Raw genomic sequence first — 17,276 nt, forward strand, 5'->3', positions numbered from 1 at the left:
CCAATTTATATCATACAGTGCCATTGTTACCACTGTTCAAGTATATCATCCAGTGTCATTGTTACCACTGTTTCAAGTATATCACACAGTGTCATTGTTACCACTGTTTCAAGTATATCACACAGTGTCATTGTTACCAATGTTTCAAGTATATCACACAGTGTCATTGTTACCACTGTTTCAAGTATATCACACAGTGTCATTGTTACCACTGTTTCAAGTCACTTTATAATCAGTCTAGAAAATAATATAATAAGCCCCTTGGGCATTTACAAAATCGAAGTTTCCAACCCGAAATGCATTTAAAATATCATTTAAGTTTTCAAAACTTAGAAATACGACTGGGTTTGCAAAACAGCATTTAAAACCTTGGACTGAAGTTAGATGATATGCAAATCATGCTAAGCAGTAATATCAATCCTCGAAGGATTTTACAAGTCGACACAAGGCCCCAAACATGGCAATCAGCCCAAATTACGATGATAACAAGTAATTTCAGTCAAATACGCAGTAAAATCAACAACCGGGACGGACCAAGTCACAATCCTCAACTGTGCTCTACCCCACGCTCATATTCGGCGTGCAAGTCACCTCAATACAGCACTATGATGTGCAAATCCGGGGTTTCAAACCCTCAAGATATCATTTACAAGTATTACTCACCTCGAACCGGTGAAATCTCTAGCCCGCGACGCCTTTGACCATTAAACCGGCCTCCACGCGCGTCGAATCTAACCAAAATCAAAGCGAATACATCACAATATTCTAAAGGAACAATACCCAATCGAAAACAATCGAGAAATGTCGAAATTCACGAAATTTGCAAAACCCGAGCCCCGGGCCCATGTCTCGAAACTCAGCAATTTTTATATCAATACGATCTTTATCTCGCCACGAGTCTATACATACCAAATTCACAAAAATCGGAGTCCATTTGACCCCTCAAATCACCATTTTAGAATTTCAATCTCAAGCCCTAATTTCTTATAATTTGGCTATGTTTTCATGGATTTCAAGGATGATTCTTCAATAAAATCATGTATTTAACTCATAAAACTTACCTCTAATCGATCTCAGTTGAAACTCCTTTCAATCCCCGTCCAAAAGCTCTCAAAAATGACTGAAAATGGTGCAAAAATGACCCAAAATCGGGTATAAACTCGCTGCCCAGATTTTTCGGAATTACTGTTCACCCGCGCGATTAATGTTCACGTGCGTGGTCACTGTTCACTGTTCACCCGCGCGGGTACTGTTCACTGCTGCAGAAAATACAGCAGCTTTTTAAGAAATTTGCATCACAGCCATTTTTCACTAAAATGGCTCTAACTCCATCATACGAACTCGGAATTATACGATTCTTGTTCCTATGAGTCACAAATAATAATACGAACACAACCCTTCAATCAAAACTCAATTCGGAGCTCGTTTGCCTAGTTCAATACCCATTTCGCTCGTTAAACAATTAACTCACATTTCGCGTCAAAAACCCAATCGCGGCTTGATGAAATTAAACCAAAATTTCCAGATCAGTCCTATAATTCATGATTTAAATTTTGGAAGTCTCGAAATCAAATTTGGATCTCTATAACTAAAAATGAACCTTTAGATCATTATATTTATGCTCAAAACGGCAAAAATCTTCCAAAAATGACCCGTTGGGCATCCGAAACACACCCGAGGCCCCCGGGACACCGACCAATAATACCAACCAGTCCCAAAATACATTACGGGCTTTCTCGAGGCCTCAAATCACATCGAACAACGCTAAAATCATGAATCAACCTCCTATCCAAGCTTTGTGAACTTTAGAACTTCCAACTTCTATTTCTGATGCCGAAACCTATCAAATCACGTCCGACTGACTTCAAATTTTGCACACAAGTCGAAAATGAAATAACAAAGCTACAGCAACTCTCGTAATTCCATTCCGACTCCCGGATCAAAATTTCACCTATCAACCGGAAATCGCCAAAATACTAACTTCACCAAAATAGGCTAACTTCTTCACCGGACCTCCAAAATTACTTTCGATTGCGCTCCTAAGCCTTAAATCATCACCCGGGGCTAACCGAATCGTCAGAATTCAATTCCGAGCCCTCTAACTCATAAGTCAACATCCGGTTGACTTTTCCAACTTAAGCCTTCTTAAAAGAGACTAAATGTCTCATTTCTTATCAAAATTGCTCCAAATAAATTCTAATGCATCCAATACCAATAATGAAACATGAGGAAGCAGAAAATGGGAAGAACGGGGCAGTAACTCACGAGACGACGGGTCGGGTCATTACACTTTACTTATCCAATATTGTAATTGAGCTTTCGATTTGATATAACTATATATTACAACATGTAAAAAAACTTAAAGTATATTGTAATATTTATTATTACAATAAATTATTATTATTTTCAAATGTAGGCATGTTGTTTGATACTTACTTAAAGATACTTTTTTACTAATGTGTCTCTATATGTTTCGTTTAGATTGTATATATAGTCAACTTCAATATTTAAAGACTTAAAATAGATCTATTATGATGAGTAAATATATAATGTACATGTAAGGAGAAGCTATTAATTTACGCGAGTAAAATAAGAAAAAGATTTATGTAATCTAAATGTTAGGAATTTATTCAAAGTTTAAATAAGGAAAATTTAATAATAAAAATTTTAGTTGATTTTGAAGTCCTAAATAATAGGAAATTAACTTAAATTGCAGTATTGTCCAATATAAAATCTATTCTTGAAGGGTAAAAAAGGCGAACGATATTTCGCTAAGAGCTTTCGTGCTTTTAATATAGTATAGATATAGATATAGATATATATATAAATAGATAGATGAGTAGTAAATGATTATGGACTAATAAGGTTAAGGGTAACCAAGAAATGGGATAGGTCCGTTGGTTTGACCGTGTTTAACAAAGTTAAGGTTGACTCGCGTGTTTGACTTTGGCTTTGACCAAAGCTTAAGTTTGGATGCTGAGTTATTCCGGTGTTCTTGACACCAGTATATCATCTTTTGTGTAGATTATATTGGTGATCTTTGGTTGAATTTGGATAGTGTAGTAGCGCTGTGTTACATAACTTGGATTAGATGTCAGGGTTGACCTTAATTGTTGTAATTCTTGACAAACTAGCATGTTGTATGTTTTGAGACTAGCTGAGGCGGCTCAAGAACATTGGAGACCTAAAGCCAAACTTTATTAGGAGGCCTCAAACTTTTAAAAAAAAAATCCATATTAAGTAATTTGATTAATGCTTTATAGTTGACATATGTGCATAAGATAAACGATACTCCTTCCGTTTCAATTTAGATGAGGTAGTTTGACTCGACACGGATTTAAGAAAAAAAACTTTTAAAACTTGTGGTCTTAAAAGTTTAATGGATAAAATCTTTATAGGGCCATGACATTTATGTGGTTATAAAAGCTTCTCATTAAGGGTAAAATGGTAAAATAAAGAGTTTAAAGTTGAATTATTTCCAAATATAGAAGCATGTCATTTATTTTGGAATAGACTAAAAAGGAAAATACATCATCTAATTTGAACGGAGGAAGTAAAAAGTAATATGCTACTTGAGATAAGAAAATAAATATTAAAGTGTAAATATAAAGCTCAAAAATAGAAAGTTATAATAGTAACATGATTCTAGAAGCTTATAATTTGATATCAGTATAAAATTCTATTATTTTAATTTGTTTGTTGTAATGCTTGAGGACCTGAGAATAATGGATTTTTTTAAATGCATCCCTTGTTTTTAAGAGAATAGACAGCTTAGTAATTAGAGGGGAAAAAGTGAATTTATAATACAAGTTATATTATGAGAAAAAATAAAATATTAATATTAGAATATAAATTAACTTTAGTCATCATCTATCACATTGACAAAATAATTCTTTTCCTATTTTATGCATCTCTTGTAATGTTTTACCATAGATATTTAATATTTTTTAAAGGAAACTATTATAGAATTAACATATTACTTTTAAATTGGAGCCCCAAAAATTTGGGGGCCTAAAGCCATTGCTTCATTTGCTTGGCCCTTGAGCCGACACTGGAGACTAGCATGAATGCATTAAATATAGAGAAAATTATCTTCATTGTCAGTTGATCCACCGTACCAACAAAATTAGGCTCATATTTTAGGTCCTTACTCGATTTAACTCAGATTATACATAAATTGTAAAATAATTTTCATCCGTTAGCCCAAAGCACTTAAAAGGTTTTTTTCTTTCTTTTTTTCTTCATTCCCAACCTACCCAATTTTCTCGGTACATCCTCTCTTTTCTTTCTCTCTAACCTAAACAGATCCCTTTCTCCTCTCTTACTCTAGCCTCCGCTATTCCTCCTCTGCTTACCCCATATGCAATTCTGGCTCATGCTCCTCCTCCGTAGTCCAAATCCGCCAAATTCGATGGTGGCAAGCAGAAGAAGAATTGAAGATTTTGAAAGAAAAATGACAACCCACACAGATCCAAAATCTGTAGCTCTCAAACTTGATTTGCGCTGAAAAATAACCACTAATTTTGGAAGATTTTGAAGTTTGAAATTAGATCAACATTGTTACGACCTTGAAGTCTCGGATCTAAAACTGGATGTATCTTGTCTGGATGTTAAATTCGGAATCGTTCGCATAAAGTTATGAATTTATTGACGAGTTGAATCGTCCAATACCTACTGCTACAACTCGAAGTTGGGACAAAAAAGCATAACCATGTAGCAGTTTGTAACTATATTGTATAATAATGTATAATAATGTATATGAATGTATAAATACCTCTTATATAATATTATATATGTTTATAAAGGTTGATATATTGTTTACAGTTTGTGTAGTGTTAGACATAGGATGTTTTCTAGTAAAAATATTGTATAACTAGTATTTATATACAATTATATAGTATCGTATACTTATGTATAATTGTGTATAAATGTGTATATTTATGTATAATGCTAACCTAGTATGCCCACACATCCATCTCAACATCCTCATTTCATCTACTCTCATCTGCTGGACATGGGAGTTTTTGACTGGCTAGCACACTGCCCCATACAACATAGTCGGTCTAACCACTACCTTGTAGAACTTACCTTTAAGTCTCATGGCACATTCTTATCGCACAAGACACCTGAAGCGAGCCTCCACTTCATCCACTTTTCTCCGATACGATGTGTGACATTATCATTAATCTCTCCATCACTCTAAATAACATACACAAGATACTTGAAACTCTCCCTCTTAGAAATGACTTGCATATCAAGCCTCACTTCCACGTCCGCTTTCTTGGTAATACCGCTGAACTTGCACTCCAAATATTCTGTCTTGGTTCTAGTCAACTCGAAACCTTTAGACTCAAGGGTATGCCTCCAGACCTCTAGCCTCTCGTTAACACCAACTCGCTTCTCATTAATCTGAACTATGTCGTCTGCGATGCACCAAGGCATCTCCCCTTGAATGTGTCTCGTCAGTGCATCAATTGCCAACGAAAACAAAAACGGGCTAAGTGATGATCCCTGATGCAACCCAATAATCTCAATCGGGAAGTGATCAAAGTCTCATGTTATCGTCCTTACCTGTGTCTTAGCTCTATCATACATGTCTTGGATCACTCTAATATACACTACAGACACTCCTTTAGCCTCTAGACATCTCCATAGACCTCTCTCGGGACTTTGTCATAAGCTTTCTCTAGGTCAATAAACACCATATGCAAGTCTGTCTGCATCGCCATATACTGCTCCACCAATCTCCCTTCTATCACACTCTCGCAAACTTTCATCGTATGACTTAACAACTTGATACCCTTATAGTTGTTGCAGTTTTGGATATCCCCATTGTTCTTGTACAATGGAATCATCGTACTCCACTCCATTCTTCAGGCATATTCTTCGTCCTAAAAATAACGTTAAACAACCTAGAGAGCCTTTCCAAGCCTGCCTTGCTCACGCTCTTTCAGAATTCCCCAGGGATCTCGTCTGGCCTGGTCGCTCTATCCCTACTCATCCTACGCATAGCCCCTTCAACCTCCCCCAAACATATGTGTCTACAGTACCCAAAATCTCGATGTCTCTTCGAGTACTCCAACTCACCCAGCACAATGCTCTTATCTCCCTCTTCATTCAAGAGTTTATGGAAGCAAGACTGTCATCTCTGCCTAATATGTGCCTCCTACAACAAGACTCTACCCTCCTCGTCTTTTATGCGCATCACTTGGTCCAGATCAGGGGCCTTTCACTCTCTCACCTTCGCCAGATTGCACAACTTCTTGTCACCGCCTTTGTCCTCAATAAGTTCTTCATATAACCAACCAAACGATGTTGTCTTAGCCGCAGTAACATCGCCCCCTTATTAGCCTTCTTATACCACTCCGTGTTAGCCATCTTCGCCCTCACGTCTAGAACAGTGCACCCTAAAATTCCAATGCAAAATACACACATGATGCACTTATTGCTTTAATACATGACTGATCCAAATAAATATTTTATATGACAGTAGCGTCCTTCTTCCCGCTATTCAAATTGGTTTTACGACATTCCTTTTCTTAGTAGTGGTACTACTAATATTGATTATTTAAACATGTTTTCACCTGGTAATATTAGTATTAGTAAAGCCTTTTATTGTTATTTTTCTAATGATGGAGAAATCCATCTGTGGCACCCTAAACTCGGAGATAATAAAGTGAACCCGCCCAGCAGTGGAGCCACCTTACTGACACCTTAATAAGTAGGTAAATATATATATATATACCCCTAAATAAAAATCGTTCATTGTGCATGCATGTAGCAGTGGGATTAATTGGTGGGCTCCGTTCCACCTTTTGAAACAGTAATTCATGATTGACTTTGAGCTAATTAAATGGCAAAAATATTTCTACACAGTAAAAGCCAAAGGTTGGTGACGGGCTGACGCTTTTTACCAACAAAGTGAGTGTGGGATCCATTATGGGGATTTCCAGAATAGACATTCATTGTTGCTATCCTCAACTAGGTTCTGCTGCTTCACCTCTTTTACCATTCTTTCCCCTTTTCTTGCAATAATTCAACTTAGAACAGGGAAAGGAGCATCTGGGTTATCTTCTGTCTGGTTTGGTTAGTCTTCACTACTTGTGCTTTAATTTGATTGGATTACATCTATTAGATTACAAGTGGCGGATTTATTAAGTTTGTAGTTGGGATCTTGTAGTGTTTTGGTGATCAAATGTTTAATTTGTTGATTATTTCTGCCACTTAACAGCTTGAATAAGTTGCAACTGAGCATCATTTTGGAGAAAGATTGAATTTTTTTATGTGAGTTTGATGTGTATACCATATTGAGGGGGTTTTCAGGGGTGTTGAATAATTTTTTAGATCTTTGTTTTTTTACTTTTCTTTTGAGGGTTGGGGGTAGGGTGTTAGATGGGGTTGCTGTCATTTAATATGTTGATTTGGAACTACGAATAGAAAGTTAAATAAGCTGGAAGGAACTATGATTTGTATATATTCTAGAGCCTTTCTTGAGGTTGGTAAATTAAATCAATAGGAAATCATGAAAGCCTAAATAGTATGAATAGGAAGTAGAATTAATACACTTGATTTAAAGTATATGAACAATCTGTTGTTTGAAAGAATAGATAACACTTATAAGGTATCATCCTAAGATGTAGAAGAATTTGGTGTGATCAAGACTTCAATTTTTTTATGTTCCTCTTTATTTTTTCTTTCTAATTCTTATTCTTGTAAAGCTCATTGCTGTTGTTATTGGTCATTATTAGTCACTGAAATTTTTATGTAAATTTAACTGAATTATTTCACCTCCATGATTTTGGTTAAGGATTTTCTAATTTTTCTTTTGCTTTTCGGTTCTTTCTGTTGGAATCTTGTTACTTTGTGAAGCAGATTCGAATATAGAACCTGCTGCTCTTCATCTGGTAATGAATTGCTGAAAGCTGTGCCCTCACTCAATTACCAATTACACTTTGTCGTCAACAGAACTGGAAAAGTTCCTCATTTCCAGATCAGCAGACTAGGATTGAGCAACAATTTTCTAAATCTAATCAACCAACTGAAAACGCATCTCGCATGGAACAGCAGGTTAATCAAAGGAGTGAAAATCATGATTTTACCAGAATACAAGATTGGGATCCAAAAGCCATTCTAAAAAATATGTCTTTTCTTGAACAAAAGATTCATCAACTCCAGGAGCTGGTGCGTATAATTTTTGACCACAGAAGTCTAGTTGGGATTCAGGGAAATGACCTTTCAAGTCAGCAACAACAGCTAATAACTGCTGATCTTACCTCTATTATTGTTCAATTGATATCAACTGCAGGGAGTCTTCTTCCAACCGTGAAGCATCATACATTTTCCTCCGCGAGCCCAACTACTAAGCAACCTGCGCAGTTTGGTGGTGTTTCGGTTCCTTCTGAAAAAGGTATTAATGCTGGTGCTCTACCACATAGTGTTAATGTGACTAAAGCGGAAGATCAGTCCAACCATGTTGATCTAATGGGCGATTGTGGCATTGAACAGAAGTATGCTGCTGATGAACATGAGGCAAACGATGAAGATGAATTCCATGAGGAAGAGAACCTTCCTCCTGGTTCCTACGAGATTCTGCAGCTGGAAAAAGAGGAAATTCTTGCACCTCACACTCACTTTTGCACAATTTGTGGGAAGGGATTTAAGAGAGATGCCAATTTGCGGATGCACATGAGGGGTCATGGGGATGAGTACAAAACTCCAGCTGCTCTTGCACAGCCTCACAAGGATCCCAGCTCTAGGACGATGACCCTTATTAAAAGGTATTCCTGTCCTTGTGTTGGTTGCAAGCGCAACAAGGAGCATAAAAGGTTTCAGCCGTTAAAAACTATCTCATGTGTGAAAAAACATTACAGAAGAACCCACTGTGAGAAAAGCTATGCTTGTAGTAGGTGCAATCTAAAGAAATTTTCAGTTATTGCAGATCTTAGAACACATGAGAAGCATTGTGGTAAAGATAAATGGCTTTGTTCTTGTGGAACAACCTTTTCCAGGAAAGATAAGCTTTTTCGACACATTTCCCTTTTCCAAGGACATACACCTGCAATTCCTCTAGAGGAAACCAAAGGTTTTGCTGAGACATCTGATCAAGGCCACACCGGTAAAGCAACGACAGAGGCTGGAGGAATCGGTTGTGAGTTAAATGTTCAGAATGGTAGTGGGCTTCAAAATACTATAAATGTAAAAGAGGATGCAGATAATCCTGGCAGTTATTTGTCACCGTTGAACATTGAAACTAGCAAGCTTAGCGAACTCCAAGAGTTCCCTCGGCCACCATTTGAGGACCCAGAAAACTCATTCTCTTTTCTGCTGTCAGGTTCATGTAATTACCCTCGAAGACTGGAAAAATATAGGTTCTACTGAACTGGAATAGCTCTAAGAAATTTGTCGTTGGCATATAGCATTCTGTTTCGTCAGTTCCTTTTGGGGAATAAGTGAAGTCTTTTCTTATTATATATAATGCACTTTATTGATTGCTTAAAATGCTATATCTGGCTCGATTGTGTGATTCTGTTAAATTACAAATCCTCTTACCCAGCTTCTTGCAACTACTCAGTTGCAGCAAGTCAATAAGAAGTGCATTAACTGTCTAAAACCTTTCGACATAATTTGAGAGGAAGAGAGATTTCCAAGATATGCTTGATACAAATCAGAATATTAAGCTGCTTTTAGGTACAAACGGACTTCATTAATAAATGTGCTTCTTAATTACTTAGCCAAGAGAATCAATAGATGCCAGCAAGTCAGATGATAACAACTAACAAGATATACCAAAGTGCTGAGCTGTTGTATCCTTCAGAAAACCCAACGAGAAAAAAAGAGAAGGCTAACATTAAGCAACCATTGAACTAAAGTACTGAATGTATTGGACTGAGATGTAGATGGATTTACACAAACCTCTACAATTTACTCTGATTTCATGAAAAAGATTCTCTGAATCATCTAGAAACTATTTGCAATGATAGCCACAAGTTCCAAAAGATTGAAACAATGGCCGTTTACAGGTCTAGATGTAGCCAGATGATCTGAATTTATCTCCAACAATTTTGATAAGGGGGACTTGTCTCGGCTAACTGGTTCAGCTGGCTGAACATAATTGCCTACGATGAAAACTATTGAGCAGTAACAGTTTCCACATCTTTGGTAAGGGTAACTGTACTCAGCTAACTGCCACTGCCTGAACAGATTTGCCTATAATGAGAATTATGAAGCAATATCAGCTTCAAGCCTTTTGCTGCTTGTCCTGACTTTGATGACTTCTTTAGAGGACCAGGGTAGTATGGCTCCCCAAGAACAAAGTCATCCACACACGACCAAGTGCTTCCTCTGGGAGAACTTTCTTTCCAAAGAAACCTCTCTGAGAATGGATTCACCAGACTCTCTCGGAAATCCTCTGCTGTCTCACAGTTTAACCCCTGCCAGTCAATAAACAAAAATTAAGTGTCAGTTGATGTTCATGGCACAATCAGAAGGGGTGGTAGGATGCGGAAGGGACGATGATGTTTGTTGTGCTCTTACTTCTGCCATGGCCTTGATCTTCATGGTACGATCATTGCTAAGGAGAACTAGTTGTCCATCTCTGTTAGTTCTTTTAAGGAGGAGGGCACATTCAAGGATATGATCTTCTGCTGTGGGTGAAACAATTTCCGCTAGACCATAATATGGCGAGGATAGAACCGAGCCAACTGGAAAGATGCCATTCTCCTTACTGAACAAAGACGGTGGTGCAGTAGCAGGAGGAGTCGGTGCCATTGGCCTTGCTTCCTCCACACAACTCTGCACATGAACCCATGATTTTGCATTTACCAGGCAGTCTTCTATCCATTCTAATGCTGCAGATACCTCTGTTGCTTTTCTAAAAAAGCTAGCACGCCTCTTCATGCAATCCAGTTCCCTTAATACTAACATCAAGTAACAGGTAAAGATCAAGTAAAGGGGTTTTGCATAACAAAATTTATTGAAATACTTGAAGATGTTAGGAAATTTTCTGAGGAAATGCCAAAGTAAGTTCATTACCAATTCTGGGGATTATCAGGTAAGTCCCCTTGAGACCTTGCAAAAGCTGCAAAGCTTTTCTTGACTCTTTGTTTAACAAAGCAGTGGTGTCCACTACCGTGGTCCACCTTCTTTTCTCTTCCCTGGCATTGTTATCCTGCAGATATTGTTTAAAGGATAAATTAAGAATCATCAACGCTCCCAGTTCTCATTGGTTGTGGTCATCCAAGAGACCTCAAATTTACAATTGTTAAGCTGTATGGTCTGAACCATCCTAATAGCTAACCTTTGAACAATTATAATGTCAATCATCTCATTGAATAAAGTGTAAAAGAATAGTATAACAAAAAATATATAGCAGACCTGTGTCCTGGCCACAATCTATTACTTTCTGAGGCTAACAACTTAATACTACGGATTGGAAATCATGAATCTGAAGAAGTTTTTCACATAAGAAACAGGTAAATGAACTTACAGAAAAGGGGCCTGCTTCCATAATTTGTTGACACTTGATTGGATTCGCATTCAGCTTGATTTTCCGTTCTGGAGATTCTGAATTGGTGTTGCTGGGGGAGTTCACAAGCAGAGATTGAAATGGCACTCTATCTGTTTTGTCCTTCAGTATATTTACCTCCGATCTATCCATATTTCTGGAAGCAACACTTGCTGATTTCTGCTCTTCAAGTACTTTGCCAGTCAAGTTTTCTTTCTCAAATGGTTTTAGATGCTTAACTTCCACCATTTTCCCCTTCCTTTTCGATCTCATTGAACAACTATTGGGTATCATATTCTCTTTATCTGGAGTGAAAATTTCTTCACTATTACAACAAATATTTGAGAGCACTGTAGATGATCCGACATTCTCTTTCTTGTGGTATTTAAGACCTTCAGCTTCATGGAATGTGGGATCAAAAATATCTTTCATATGGGAGGATCTAAAAGGTTTTCGATGCTTATTTTGTTCCAAACTGCTCGTCTTCTTCATTGATTGCAGCAAATGAGCGTTTGGGGTAAGATTCATTCTGTCCAGATTAAAACTTTCTTCAGCATTCTCATCCGTACAACAAGAAAGTACAGGTTTGGTAGTTTGTTCATTCATCTCGGACCCAAGGAAGAGAGAACTAGGAGTATGGTTCTCTTTGTCTGGAGTGAATGCATCTTCTTCGTCCTTGTTTGCACTAGAAAAAAGATCATTCGAAACTGATCCCATTCCAACCTTCTCACGATTAAGTGAGTTAACTTCAGTATCAATGTCAACTTTTTCAATAATTGCTCTATCTCTACCTGTTTGAATCTGAACACTGGAACATTTTCCCCTTCTAGACCAAATGCTCAAACATTTTTGCTGAGATCTTACTGGACTATGTGCATTTTCTGTTTGGGACCCTCCTGAGACAAGAAGCGCTCGCGGAGTGCTGTTTTCTTTGTCAGGTTCATAAGCAGGCTGTATCAAACTGATTTCACTCTCTCCATGTATTTTCTCAGGTGGATTTACATTTACTGCCTCGTCGCCAACAGGAAATGAAGACTCCAAATATTCAGGCATTGGAGGAGCTGATGGAGTCAAACTTTTTACATATGGCAATAAATTCATATCAGAAAATGCTGAATCTAGAACCTGCACTGAATCATCATCCTCATTCTGAAGGGCAATGCCACTCTCATCCTAGAAAATAGATATATTAGACAATAAGGTGAAAGACTAGTTAAAAGTGAAGACAACAACAACAACAAAAAACCCAGTAAGAATCCCGCAAGTGGGGTCTTGAAAGGGTAAGATGTACATAGACCTTACCCCTACCTTTGTGAAGGTAGAGAGGCTGTTCTGATAGACCCAAGACAACAATACAAAGAAAACATACAGGTATAGTTCTGAAGCTCTTTTTCTATTTTCACATACTACTTCTTCATCTCACCTGATGTTTTTTCTCCTCTGCTTCTTTCACTGATTCTGCTTCACTTAATGGAGCTACAAATGGATTCCCCAAATCATATGCACGGCTGATTGGAATCCAATGAAGCCTGTACTCCCTGCTTGAACCTCCAAGCTGCATCTTATCGCCCTCTTTCAAATCTACTCTAACCCCTGGTTCAATCTTGTTGCCAGAAATCCATGTCCCATGGACTAAAACAACAGCAAAACCACAGTCAGCACATTTTCCTTTTTAGTTTGTCGCAAAAATAATTATATATTTTTATATTTAGAAATAATTTAACTTTAACCTTTTCATTTACGTTAATGAGATGATTCATAGACACGCAAATGTCTATGACTTGTTTTAAACCACAAGTTTCAAAGTCTTTCTTTCTTTTCTAACTCCATGTCAAAATTGGGACAGAGGGCGTGATAAACAACAAAAGAAATGTGAATTAACTGGAAATTCATCAATATATGCAGAGAAAATCAACTGACTAGATAAACCATAATCAAATGAAGGAAACCAAAAAAAAAATCAAAATGTCTAGCAAAGAGAAATGAAGCATGTTAAACATTATACAGAGAGTTCATAGTACTCTGAAGCAAGATGACAAAGAGAAACCCTAAGCATAAAAAATTTTGTCTTAGTCAAGAGGAAAAAATTTTTTATAGAAACATTTGGTACATGAATAAAATCACCAATATACAAGATTATGAAAAAAAAAAGAGTAGAAAAATTTCCACAACCCTCTTCTTTTAAATGTGGCTTACAAAGGCAGAGCTTGAATATATAGTCTAAATAAGATAAGAGAAATTAAAGAATTACCAGAAGACAGATCAATAAGAGAGAGGGAGTGAGTAGAGGGATTCGAGTGAATGCGGAGGTGGAATCTGCTGATGCTTGGGTGTTCCAAGACTATGTTACAATCTGGGTGTCTTCCAACCACCAACAAAATCTCTTCAAAATCTGGTTTCGTTTCTTCAATAGAAGTTGTGGTTATAGGTGGGGGATTATCAAGAAGAAAGATGTTCTTGAGGATGGCTCCATTCTTTAGCACTGTAAACACTGGAATCTTCTTCTCTAATTCAGTCTGTAAATTGGGTTTTCCCAAAGATTCTTGATTCTCTGCCATGAAAGAGAAATAGAGAGAATTTGACACAAAGAGAGGGGGAGAGAGAGTGGGGTTTTTTGAATGAAATGTTGCAAATGTGACCGTTAGCTTATATAGAGGGAGTACTGCTCATGTGAAACGGCCAAACGGGACAGCTTTGTTCTACCAAAAGGAAAAAACCAGAACTATTACATGTAAGTTTTGTTATTTTTGTTGTTTTCATCTGTTTACGTAAATTATACAATGTGATCATACACGGTTATATATCTATTATACATATATTATATAATTGCATGTTATTTTTACTTTTAATTCTTCTTCTTTTTAAAAACTTATTACTTTATCAATCTCATCTTATGTGGTACACTTTGACCGACTTTGACCGACTTGCGTGAAGTTTAAGAAAGAAATAAAAAAAAATATATGGTCTAAAAAAAGTCATAAATATCTGTATGGTTATAAATCGTCTCGTAGAAATTATTTAAAATATATATAACTTTTAAAATAGTTATAGACAAAAACGAAAAGTTGCATCACATACATCGGGAAAGAAAGAGTAGCAAATTGAAATCTAGAAATCTATCTAAGAATTCTTGCCCTGGTATCCAATGAAAGTATAGTATAAGGTGTCGTTTGGTAGGGTGTATAAGAATAGTACTGAATAAGGTATACTAGTACGCAGAGATTAGTAATGCATGGGTTACTTATGCATAGATTATTTTTTATCTATTGTTTGGTGTGATGTAATTAAAATTAATATGCATTGCATAATTTTAAGAAAAGTAGTTGCTTACAAAACTGCCTTCCATATTCTTTAGCTTTAAGGAAATTTAAGGACAATTTTATCTTTAACCATGCTAATGCATGCATTTGTAATTTGCAATTTAACCTACTACTTAAAAATTTAGTCGTCTTATTTTTTGGGGTTAACTTGACTTGATAATTATCATGATTATCTTTAGTTACATTTAAATGAACTCGTAGTATTAAAAAAAATTACACAGTACAATGCGAGAAATTTTATTATGTGCGAGATATGCCACATAATACTTGTGTGAGAGATTTATCATATGACAAGTGTACTGTGGAGCACGGGTATCAAAACAATATCACCTACCAGACCCTCAGCCGCCGATCTCCATTCTTTATCACTTTTGAGTTTTGATTTCATTTCTATACCAATAAATAAATTTTCATTACACACGTAAATATTAATCAACTAAATCATCTCATTGCCTCACCCCATTCACCGTTCAAACACCATCATGAACGCCTCTTTCATTCCATAAAATATAAAAAATCCCCAACCTCACTATTTCATGCAAGAATAATTCCCAAAACCATCTCACCGCCAAAGAAGTAGATTTCCACAATAAAAACTACCTTACTTGCATACACTTTATGGCAGCACAATAATAATAGTGGTGGTTACATATTTTTTTAGTTTTCTTTTTGGTGTTGTTACCATGAACCCCAAAAGAAGAAAAAACCAGTCATTAACCAAAAACATACTCCATCAATTACTTATCAGATCAAAATTTAAACCTACTTAGGTCAATAATTCTAGCACAAATTAATTCTTAATCACATGCAGTTATTATGCGATAATGCTGGTCAAATATGCCGAAAGCTATATTACTCGTAGATAGCAGAGAAGAATTTTTTATGATTTTTGTTTAAGCTTTATTTTTTTGTATAGTAGGAAAGATATTGTGAAAATGAAAAAAACAGAAAAGAAAGACAAGGAAGAGGATAGCTTAAAATTTGAGAGAGAGAGATCTACGTTGAGAGAGGAGACTTTGGTTCCAACAAAATGTCTCATATTTTTCTCTCTCAATAAAGTGGGACCCGAAAGGCACTTGGCGAAAGATGAGAGGACTTTCATACAAATTATATCTGTCACGAAATAATTATGTCTCAGGTGTATCGATTTTTCCCTAAAAAGAAATCAAACCAAGTAAGTCGGTTTTTCAGATATTAGAACCAAACCAAACCAATTAAGTCGGTTTTTTCTCGATTCGGTTTATAGCTGTTTTTATCGGTTTTTCGGTTTTTTTGGCTATTTGTTAGTTTTTTCGGTTATTTGTCGGGTTTTTTTTAAATATAAGGCATACACTACCAAACACATATTCCGGCGACTACATTTTCAACGTAATACTATCAAATCAATTGCCCTTTGAGAAATCTATTATTTACTAAAATATATTGATGATAATTGAATGAAATAGTGATGAATAATTTAAGGACTCAATTAAAAATATATATATTTTTTTAACATGAAATAGATTTTTACACTTAACAAAAGAAAACTACCAATCAAACTAGAATATAAAGGTAAAAAAATTGTACTAAAAGTGCAAACGATTAACATTCACCATAAATTTTTTGAAGCTTTGTATAAAAATATACATATGTATTAGTGTAATAATTGTGAGCACGTGATTTTTGCTTCACACGACAATCGCTCCAAAAAGAAATAAAAAATATATAATTGGCCCCGCTGTACAATTTCGAATTTCTGTGCGGCACCTTGTGGGTTTATTTGTGATTTTGGCCCATTCTTATTTATTTACTTTATTAAAATAAAATTTAAAAAAAATATATATGTGTCCTGCGTAATTCAAACCGTAATTCGGTCGTTAAATAGAAAATCGTGAACAGGCATTTTTCGTCCGTGATTTTGTTTGGTTTGACTTTACCGGTTTTGAAATACTTTAGTATGTGCGCAAATAATTATATTTGAGTGTGTATTTAATTTTAATTTGATTTTTTTTGGCTTAGTTTTGTTTTAAAATAAATAAGAAAAGAAATAAAAATAAAAAAAAAGAGAAAGAAAAGGCCCTTCCGGACTTGGGCCAATTTGTTAAAATTGGCCCAACGAACTCAGCCCAAGCCACCAGTCCAAACAGCCCACCCCCGCCATGAAACGACGTAGTTTAACACCAAAGCTACGTCGTTTCGATGCCAACCCATCACAACCGTTTAAACCAAGCCGATCCAACGGTCCAAGATCAATCCCCATAACCCACCAATAAACCCGACCCGTCTCACCCGGACCGACCCTAACCCTTCACCCTTGGAACGACATCGTTCCCTGTTAGCCGAAGGATCCTGGCCCTTCATCTCGTCTCATCCAACGGCCAGGATCCACTTGCCCACTAACTATATAAGTACATAACACTACCCTACCCCCCTATCCAATACCCCAGCTGCTTCGTCTCCCCAAACGAACAGCC

General features: G+C 36.4%; 3 protein-coding genes across 4 annotated transcripts; 1 reads left to right on the plus strand and 2 right to left on the minus strand.

Annotated features, from left to right (window-relative positions):
* Window positions 1–5,199: 5,199 nt before the first annotated feature.
* LOC142163044 (uncharacterized) lies at window positions 5,200–5,870 on the minus strand. Its single transcript, XM_075220295.1, has 2 exons — window positions 5,658–5,870; window positions 5,200–5,511 (listed from the first exon to the last, which is right to left on the minus strand). Exons 1-2 carry the CDS (start codon window positions 5,868–5,870, stop codon window positions 5,200–5,202), a joined length of 525 nt encoding a protein of 174 aa, XP_075076396.1.
* A 1,006-nt stretch (window positions 5,871–6,876) lies between these two features.
* On the plus strand, window positions 6,877–9,493 carry LOC107821347 (protein SENSITIVE TO PROTON RHIZOTOXICITY 1-like). Of its 2 annotated transcripts, none has more exons than XM_075219192.1 (2): window positions 6,877–7,086; window positions 7,870–9,493. In XM_075219192.1, exon 2 carries the CDS (start codon window positions 8,056–8,058, stop codon window positions 9,376–9,378), a length of 1,323 nt encoding a protein of 440 aa, XP_075075293.1. In that variant the 5' UTR covers window positions 6,877–7,086; window positions 7,870–8,055; the 3' UTR covers window positions 9,379–9,493. The 2 variants fall into 2 exon arrangements, with proteins under 2 accessions (XP_075075293.1, XP_016503267.1); XM_016647781.2 differs by having other exon boundaries at window positions 7,873–9,493.
* Window positions 9,494–9,785: 292 nt separating this feature from the next.
* On the minus strand, window positions 9,786–14,138 carry LOC107821348 (FHA domain-containing protein PS1-like). The gene is made up of 6 exons (XM_016647782.2): window positions 13,755–14,138; window positions 12,927–13,135; window positions 11,486–12,676; window positions 11,032–11,167; window positions 10,534–10,916; window positions 9,786–10,430 (listed from the first exon to the last, which is right to left on the minus strand). Exons 1-6 carry the CDS (start codon window positions 14,059–14,061, stop codon window positions 10,179–10,181), a joined length of 2,478 nt encoding a protein of 825 aa, XP_016503268.1. The 5' UTR covers window positions 14,062–14,138; the 3' UTR covers window positions 9,786–10,178.
* Between the last annotated feature and the right edge of the window lie 3,138 nt (window positions 14,139–17,276).

Source organism: Nicotiana tabacum, chromosome 8, assembly GCF_000715075.1.
Source record: "Nicotiana tabacum cultivar K326 chromosome 8, ASM71507v2, whole genome shotgun sequence".
Lineage (NCBI taxonomy): Eukaryota > Viridiplantae > Streptophyta > Magnoliopsida > Solanales > Solanaceae > Nicotiana > Nicotiana tabacum.